The following is a 10,025-nucleotide window of genomic DNA, read 5'->3' on the forward strand; positions in this document are numbered from 1 at the left end:
TGTTTGCTTTACTTCTTTATTTACTGTTGTATGTTTTAGGAAAAATACTGTAGGAACTTGTTTGAAAATAGTAATAATCTATATACATATATAATATATAATAATTGAAATGTAACTATTTTACAAAATACTAGTCATCTAAAACATAGCTAAGACAAGTTACTTTATACAGACCAAAGGTCACCTTTGTTATTTGATACGGTAATGTGAGTGCACATGAGGCACATCGTTGTAACTTCTGTACTGTTAGCCTGATACGGGTGAAAGGTCAATGTGATAAAAAATTATAAACGTATAATGTTATGAGATTTAAGCTATTTTGTCTAAACATGTATGTTTTCTTGCTATAATTTGTGTTCATTCTAGAATGAAAGATGCATAATTTATGTTTATTTTCTAATTTTTTATGGTGGTTGCGAGATCAGTCAAATTTACGGAACTCATACAGAGATTAATTACTGAAAATAACAGATAAAATATAAAGTTTTTCTTAAGAAACGTTTGATAACTATTTGGACATTATAAAGATTATTAAATTACTTTTCATGATGTGAAAAGAAAAGAAAAAGGCATGAGAGAAACTTTGCTTTACAAACCCTAAGACTTAATAGAGAAATTTTATATTTTTATGTATGAAAGCATTGTAATGTTTGCTGATAAACTATCAAATTTTGTTAACATTTGCTTACTAATTTACAACAAGCGCGAAATGGTTATGAGGTCGGTCCAAGGGACCGAGCCCGGGTTGAAAGAGTTAATAGGAATGATACTTGAACAAACCAACAAATAATACTAGGTAAATGGAAGTTTTCTAAAACCTTTACTTTGTATAGATTCTTTCAAAACAAGTGTTCAAAGTATGAGCCAAATTTGAAGTTCAGGATGGACAAATGTTCTGGATGCACACACACACACACACACTCAACTAAAGATGGTGTATATGAAAGAAAGATTTTATTGCATGTTGACATATCTTTAGTGGCACAGACTAAAAAAAGGTTCAATTAATAATCCAATTGATGTTGGCCTTTATTTTCATGATGTAAAATGATACATCTCTATATGAGATGTGACATCCTCCTCAACATATTAGGGTGGCCTTAGTGAAACTTTCAATAATATTTTGTTTCAAAGTGTCAGCTGTTTCATATTGTTCCTTTGCCACACACTGTTTGATAAAGCCCCACTGTGAATTATTACACATTGCCCAGACTTTTTGTCCACCTTGTAGGTTTTAATTAACATAATTCTTTAGCTGTATAAAACTTTTGTAGTCTGAAAGGGTATTTTCAAGTGTATTAGTTGTACATCATAGAATGATCAATTAGAGTATTTTATGCAATATATAGGTTAGATATTGTAGGATTTCCTTGTATCACAATTTGAAATCTGAGTATAATTTTGATGGGAATAGCCTTAAGTATTATGGGGGGAAAAAATTATATTCTCTTGAGCCATCCAAGCAATGTGCTGTTGCTAGTGGCAGGGCAAATAAGATTTTAGATTGCATCTACAAAAATAATAACTACAAGTCAAAAGATGTTATAATGTCATGTTATTGTGTTCAATCTTGAGCTCCTTATCTCAATTTTAGAAAGTGCATTGAATTGTTGGAATGGGTTCAGAGGAGGGATACCTGGGATGGAAATATCATGTGAGGATAGGTTAAGACCTCTGAACGTTTCTCTTGAAAAACGAAGAGTTAGAGGGTGGTAATTGAAGTGTTTAAGATCATTAAAGGAATTGATAGTTTTGATACATCATCTTTTTTTTGTATTTAATGGTAAGATTGGCAAGACTATGAGACACATAACGTTAGGCTGGGAAAAAGTCATCTTCTGCTAAGACAGTTTTATTTTTTCTAATAAGACTGTTGGCCTCTGTAATAGGTTGCCTTCAGATGTGATAGATGTAATTAATATAAAGGAATTTAAGGAAAAGCTTGATAAATATTTGAATGATAAGGGCTGGATTTTAGGGTTGAGTTCTTTCTTAGGTTTAATTTACTGGATAGGACAGCCTAGATGGACCAAAATGTTCTTTAATGTTATATGTTGTTATAAAATTATGAAAAACATTAAACTTTTTTCATGTGTAATTTTTGTTAATAGATTGAAAAATGTTTTGTTAATTTTACTAATATTTATTGTTTTAAGAAAATTAAATACTTTGTTTAAACACTTTTCAATCTAAAAAAAGAATGTAACTTAATTATCACTTGAAATTTGATATGTGTATGTTTTTCATTTGTGTTATAATATCATAAAATATCTTTAACGCTTTTAAACTTTTTATTTTAGGAGTTCAAGATCACACAAAATGTTTCTACTGTGATGGTGGACTTAGCAGTTGGGAGCTTGGTGATGATCCATGGGTAGAACATGCCCGATGGTTCAGTAATTGTGGTTTTGTTCGAATAAACAAAGGAGATGAATTTATCAGGAAATGTTTTGTAGAACAAGAGGCTGTTCAATACCCAGTGAGTTTTATACATGTATATGCCTAAGTTAACATGCTGTGTTTTACAAAGTTAAATCCTCGTTCAGAATCCATACTCCTTAACACTACCATTTGATTAGCCAAAGAAGGATTTGAGTTTAATAGCTAAGCTTGAAAATAAAGACTATAAACTTTTGTTGGTAAAGCAAAAATAAATGATCTTTTGTTCCAGACATTAAGAAAAGCTTCATTTTATTTCCTAGAAAAAATAGACTATTGGAGATTATAGGTTTACAAATGTTTGTATGTATAGTGGCTTTGACCACTTAACTTCCTAAGTTTGTAACATCATTACTAACAGTCAGATGTTGAATGTCACATGTTCTGAAATAATTTTCAATCTCAGAAGTTATAAATGGGAGGGTGAAATCATGAGACTGGAGAATTTCAGACACAACCAAGAAATACATATCTAACCAATTTAAAGTGTTATATGCTATTACATTATCATGTCTCTTTATTAGCCATAATTTACTGAAAAATAGTTTTCATAATGCATATAAATTTTGACATTCAAAATTTTGATTAAGAATTTAAAAGCTAAAAAAGTCTAGTAGGATAGGTAGAGGTTTTTGCATGAACATACATATAAACATTTCAGAAGTAGAAGCTTTTGCACTCCTTTTTTTTCTTTTTTTTTAGTGTGACGTATTATACTACATTATTTTTTGTACAGAGACTTGTCAATTTCGCTTTCAGTTCAAGTTTTATTCTCACGGGAAACACATTGACTGGCTTAGATGAATTTGTAATGACCCTTGTTGCATAGTTAGAAAGCCAGAAAAATTGTAATGAGTTTGTAAAACAAGCTTTGAAAATATTGTTTTCTTTTTCTTTATTTCTGTTAAGCTTTTCCAATTTAACTGCATGTTTTATTTCTGTAAGTAGAAATAACTTGCATTAAGATTATTAGGAAGTTAACTGAACTTCAGAATTTTGATATTTTTTCAATATCTTCTGTGATTTTAATGAACTAACTTGTTTTTTAAGACATTCAAAGACAAAAAACAGTTCCTATTACAAATTTACTAAATAAAAGTGGCACTTATTGGCAACAAGATGTTATTTCTATGGAATATAAACATTAATTTTATATAAAATGTATAGAGAATTATCAATTTCGCTTTCAGTTCAAGCTTTATTCCCACGGGAAACATATTGACTAGCTTTGATAAATTTGTAATGGCTCTTGTCGCTAAGTTAGAAAGCCAGAAAAATGTTGATAGCCATGGAACATTCTCTGCTTTTTGTTCATTATTATTCTGTGTTATTCAGTGCATTGCTTAATTAAATAGAAAATTATTTAGTGCAGTACTACCATTAATATAAAAAGGTAGGGATAAGTGTTGTCAACAGTTGACATAAAATAAAAAAGGTAACCCAGGAAAGTACTTTTTTCTTGTTTTTGATGTGTATTCTATATTTATTATTATAAAAGTAACTAAAATATAAAAAATAGGAAACTTTTTTGTTAGTTATGGTTAGATTAGGTGAAATAAATAATAATATAATAAAATTTTCCACAAGGTACGCTCATGAGTAGCTTGTGCATAATGTAATTTGATAGCGTAATATGAGCTGCATGTTTGAAGAGTGATTTACAAAAGTATAATGGCATGACTAGTAATAAGGGTTCAGAGAGCAATAAAACAATAAAATTTAATTATAGATGTATACTGTTATGAGTGTAAAGCTATTTAGATTAAACAAATGTAATTTCATATTACAATTTGAAGTCATTGTAGAAAGAAAAAAAGGGGTTATTTAAATTTATTTAATTTCTTTTTTTGGTGGTTACAAGATCAGTCAAATTGACCAACATTGTGTAAAGTTAGGGTACAGAAAAAACAGATAAAATATAAAGTGTTTCTGGAAAAAAACGTTTGAAATATATTTAGGAGGTTTTAGAGATTACATATATAAAATTTGATATTTTTGGGGCAAAGAATAGTATTTTTAATTTTAACATGAAAATCACTTATCACTCAAACTAGTATATTAAAATACTTCATTAAAAAATCTGATATTTTGTGTGCAAAAAGCTTATAAGGTTTGCTAAAAGTTGGCCCAATTTAGTGAGGATACATCATATGTATTATAAGTTATAGTATGAAAACTATAATCAGCACAAAAGTACCTACATGTGGTGTAGGTGCTTTATGGTTGCTCGCTCTTCTGTTATTTAATATATATTATGGAAACTATAATGAGTACAAAAGTGCTTACAAGGTTGGTCAATTTGACAGACTTTATTTGAGAGAGTTAAAGGTATTCTTCATTTCACCAAACATCCACTTTTATTAGCTGCACATGGTAGCCCATATTTAAGTAAACTAAATATTATGAAAATAATCTCCAACAATAAAAAGGGTCTAAAAAAGTTTGTTTGAAATCATCTTGCAAGCCATTATTTTTTAGCTAATTTGTTTTGAGGTCATCAGTCTTAAATTCACACAATTTCATTTATAGGCTATCACCATTTCAATAAGGATTTTGGGAAAAGACATGTTTATAAGCTGATGTAAAAAAAGTGAATTCAAGTTTCAGGTGTTATCATTGAGCGTGTTAGAGCTAGTGTTTATAATTTTCATCTATTACTTTCATTAATTAACGCTATAGATATCTTTATAAGAGGATTTATTCTGATTGTACTTTATGTTGTAATGATAAATAAATTATATGAGTTTATAGGAACAGTAAAGGAATTTTTATACCTTGTTATTGTTATGTATAATCATCAGAAAGCTTGCATCTTAATAGTTTCATTATCTTGCTACAGACATATCAGGTTTTTGGTTCTCCAAATGATGAAAGTAGCTGTGAAAATGGCATTGTGCAAAGACTAATGCAGTCTGGCATGATCACATTAACTATTCAACAAGGCCTGTTTAAAGAAGAGGAGGTTCGAAATGCCGTTTCTCGTCAGGTGTATGCCACTGGAATGGGGTTTTCCACTTTGGATGACTTATGTGAAGCAATCTTTAGCCAGAGGCGTATACAAAGAGGAAATTGCGGGTATTATATTTTCTTTTCTAATAAATACACTGCTTCTGTTAATGTGACTAGTTTCTAAGAGAAACTTTCTTGCTGTTTTGACATTCAAGCCATGTTTCTAAGTTCCTTTCTTACCTTAATTCCCAAAACCCCAATATCAAATTCACTATTGAACTTGAGGAAAATGATTTTTTTACCTTTCCTAAACATCAGAATTACCAAAGAAGGTAAACCTCTATTTATCATAAAATAACTTTTACTGGTCTCTACATCAATTTCAATAGTTTTATCCCTAACTTCTTTGAACGTAATCTGGTTATATCATTGTTAAACAGAATTTTTAATCTTTGTTCTAATTATTTTATTTTATGTGAAGAAATTACCCTTCTACATAAACATGTTAAATACTGGCTATCTGACTGATTTTCTGACAAAAATTACACGCAATTTCCTAAAGAACAAATTCCAACCACAAGCCAATGTACACACCGTCCCCAAATTTTCCCTCATTATCTCCCTTCCTTTTATGGGTTTGCAATCCCTACCAATTAAAAATCAACTCTCTTCCCTAATAAAAAACTTCTACCCTCAAATTCAGCTTAGAATAATATACAGACATAGCCTCCACATTAAACACTTATATCAGTACAAAGATCAAGTACCTAAACTTCTATGTTCATGGCTCGTGTATAAATATTATATGTGTAGTGACTATAAGGTCATGTACATTGGCAAAACAAAATGCCACTTAAAAACTAGGCTGTGAACATTTAGGAGTTCCTAACAGAACCAACCATCCACTACTTAAACCCAACCACTCATCCATTTGTTCACATTCTGAAACCACAGGATCTTCAGACCTTGACCTCTACATTAAAGAAAGTCTACTCATAGCTAAAGACCACCGGACCCTTAACGACTCACAAAACTCTTTAGATCTAAAATTGTTCTAAATTTTTCACACTTAACTCACCTGTAATATATATATATGTAAACATTGTTTCATCCATCCATTTACCACTTTTTTTAATAAGTAAGTAAACTAAGGATTATGTTATTATATCATAATTTTAGTAATAGTTATCTTTGTAGCACAATTTTCAGATTTTGCTGAAGATGGAATAAGTTATTTCGAAATGTTTGAAACTTGTAAATAAGATAAATTTTTTTATATTGATGTTAAAAAATGCGTTATACAGAGTCATCCAAAAAAGCAGCATGGTAACGCATGTTGGTGCTTGTTTTAACAATGTTTATTCTGCTTTATCCAAAGTTCTTTTTAGAATAACTTTACAATACAATATACACTTGCAAAAGTTTTCTAAGAAAACTTAATTACAAGGATACTATTAGCATATTTAAAATTGTTACAACTACTCAACACTGTGTTCCTAACAATGCAATCCTTCACATTTGAAAAATGCACAAGGGCTTTAAACAGCCCCTGCCAAACAGTCTATGAGGATTATTAACAGGCTAATACTGTATCTCAATTCATTGTTTACAAAACTAGACAATAAAAGTTAACTCTGATATAAAAACTCGCCTCTGTGCATAGATTAGCTATTTCCTCTTCAACTTTACTTTGGATTTTCAACCTTTCAGTATGAATTCACAGATTAATGTGCATTCTTTTTCTGCTGATGTAAATACAATTATAACTTGCAGTTACCAACAATTTAAGAAGTTCTTTGCCTGTTGAGATTGTGATAGCTATCATTTATTGTAAAAGGTGCTGCTCAGGTTGACAAATACAGTAAGAATAAGGGTAACGTAACATCATCCAACATATGGTGGGGTTAATTTTGCTGCTTGGATCCTCTTCTACCATTCCTGCCACATATTTCCCTTCACAAATTTTGAAGCTGGTGGACAAAATGGAACGACTTTCCTCATAATATTTTTTTTACCTACTGCATATCTCTCAACTATTCCTGCCCTACCTATGCCTTCTACCTGTCATTTCTTTTTTTCTCCCCTGTTAGTTCCTCAACCAGCATCTACTTCAGCTTTTGATTTGCTCCCACTGTTTTATGTTTCGTCCTTCATGCCTTACCAGGTAATACATAGAAGTTATTGTTTAGATACAATTTATTTTTCATTAACACGTAACCCATAGGACTTAATGTTTACACATCATTTATTACTCCTTAACATGTTCTTAACACAATATATTGTTTAGAAATAGTTCATTACTCCTAAACTTGTACTACTTAAACTATAGAGTTAAATCTTAGTTTCTTATTCCTTAATATATATCACTTAGTATATTATGTTTAGTCATAGTTCATCCCTCTTTCACATGTAAATATGGATGTTGTTGATTGGTCATATTTCTTTTACTGACCATGTAAACATGGATTTTAATATTTACTTATTGTTAGTTGCTTTTTCGCATGTAATGCATAGTTGTTGATATTTTATTCTGGTTTATTACTCCTTAATGTGTCCAAATAATAGGTAATTTTTAAAATCTTGTTAATTCTTCTTCAGATATACTTTTAGTAGATAATGCTTAGACTTAATTGATTATAGCTTACCATATATACATCACTATTAAAGTTTGATTCTAGTTCCTTATTCTTTAATATGTATACCTAGAAGATAATGTTTAGTCTTGGTTCATTATTCCTTGCCATGTACACATCCATGTCAGTCTGTAGTTCTAGTTCTTACACTTTAACATATCCATATAGAAGATAATGTTTTGATATAATTCATTACTCCTTATCATGTACACATGGAAGATAATGCTTAATCTTAGTTGACTATACATTGCCATGTACCCATAACTGTTAATGTTTGGTTATACATGTTAAAGAATAAGGAATTAGAACCAAACATTAACAGTTAATGTTTATTTCTTGTTATTTACTTCTTCACATGTACACATGGTAGATAATGCTTAGTCTTGGTTAATTATTCCTTGCCATGTATATATTCTTGTTCAGGTTTGGTTCTAGTTCCTACTCCTTAACATGTCAACATAGAAGATAATGTTTAGATATAGTTAAATCCTCCTTACCATGTCTCTCTTAGAATATCATGTTTGATCATTGTTCATTGATCCTTTCCATATACACAACAGTTGATGTTTAGAAATAGTTACTTATTCTTAATGTGTATAGTTAGATGTTAATGTTTACTTATTCATTACTTCTTCACATATAACACATAGAGCAGTCCATCTAGGGGAAGGAAAACCCTGATTCTAAACCTCCGCTGCCTTGCGGGATACCCAGTAGTGGGGAAGGCTTCGGGAGTTAATCCCGAGGAAAAATCCGGAGTGGAGCCCCGTAGTCGGTCAGGCGGCGTGCGACGTCACTTTCCGTCAAGTTCAATAGCTGTGGCATGTGCAGCTACTACTTCCTGGTCCCCTGGATCTCGTTGTGGAGGGTATTGCCTGCCCAAGCATGTGAAGTCTGGTTACACTTAATTGCACGTAAGAAATCTGTAACGGTTCAACGGGCAAATGAGCAATGACCAGCACCGCATTGTGGAGTGCGAAGAGCGCGGCGAGGCAGATAGGAAGTCACGGTCATCCACTGCATCCTGATCTATCCCCAGTCGTCTTGACTCGTTCTTGTCACTGGATCCGGATGGGAAGGGATGAGAGAGTGAGGTCGACGACTCGCGCAACTCTTCCTCACTATAATCCAAGTCCAACGCACGTCACGACATCAACCAAAGTCCTGCGGCGATAGGCCGATTGCAGTGCAGTAGGTGTGGACAACCATGTGAACTGGGAGGATAGATTTCTTTGGAGAACGAAGGTCCGGCAGGGTTTGGTGACAGCAAATGAGCAATGACCAGCACCGCATTGTGGAGTGCGAAGAGCGCGGCGAGGCAGATAGGAAGTCACGGTCATCCACTGCATCCTGATCTATCCCCAGTCGTCTTGACTCGTTCTTGCCACTGGATCCGGATGGGAAGGGATGAGAGAGTGAGGTCGACGACTCGCGCAACTCTTCCTCACTATAATCCAAGTCCAACGCACGTCACGACATCAACCAAAGTCCTGCGGCGATAGGCCGATTGCAGTGCAGTAGGTGTGGACAACCATGTGAACTGGGAGGATAGATTTCTTTGGAGAACGAAGGTCCGGCAGGGTTTGGTGACAGCAGAATGTAAACGTCGATTGGTTGTCGAGGGGAAGCGTGCAGCTCGGAAGGATCAGGTGCGGTCGACTCAAAACGGGACACCAAGCCATATATGCGTGGTCGAGGCTTCCTGGCTCGGATAGGACTCCTGAGCCAACTCCGTATCCACAGATAGACCAAATGATGTCGTGGTCTTCTTCGAACTTCGAAGGACGAACAACAACAACAACAACAACAACATATAACACACACAATATGGTGTTTAATTTTAGTTCCTTACTCCTTATTTCACTTTGTAGGTAATGTTTCATCATAGTTCATTACTCCTTTACATCTACCCTTAGTAGGTACTGTTTAGTCATAGTTCATTACTCCTTTACATCTACCCTTAGTAGGTACTGTTTAGTCATAGTTCATTACTCCTTTACATCT

At 32.7% G+C, this 10,025-nt stretch overlaps 1 protein-coding gene across 2 annotated transcripts in view; it reads left to right on the forward strand.

Moving 5' to 3' along the window:
* The window catches only part of LOC106466219 (putative inhibitor of apoptosis), a 63,133-nt gene that overhangs the window by 22,854 nt on the left and 30,254 nt on the right, over window positions 1–10,025 (forward strand). For both annotated transcript variants that reach the window (XM_022394184.1, XM_013926468.2), the window contains exons 3-4: window positions 2,301–2,479; window positions 5,279–5,514. In XM_022394184.1, coding sequence (XP_022249892.1) covers window positions 2,301–2,479; window positions 5,279–5,514 — 415 coding nt within the window. The remainder of the gene's footprint in view (window positions 1–2,300; window positions 2,480–5,278; window positions 5,515–10,025) is intronic.

The sequence above is a fragment of the Limulus polyphemus genome, unplaced genomic scaffold (assembly GCF_000517525.1).
Source record: "Limulus polyphemus unplaced genomic scaffold, Limulus_polyphemus-2.1.2 Scaffold2190, whole genome shotgun sequence".
Lineage (NCBI taxonomy): Eukaryota > Metazoa > Arthropoda > Merostomata > Xiphosura > Limulidae > Limulus > Limulus polyphemus.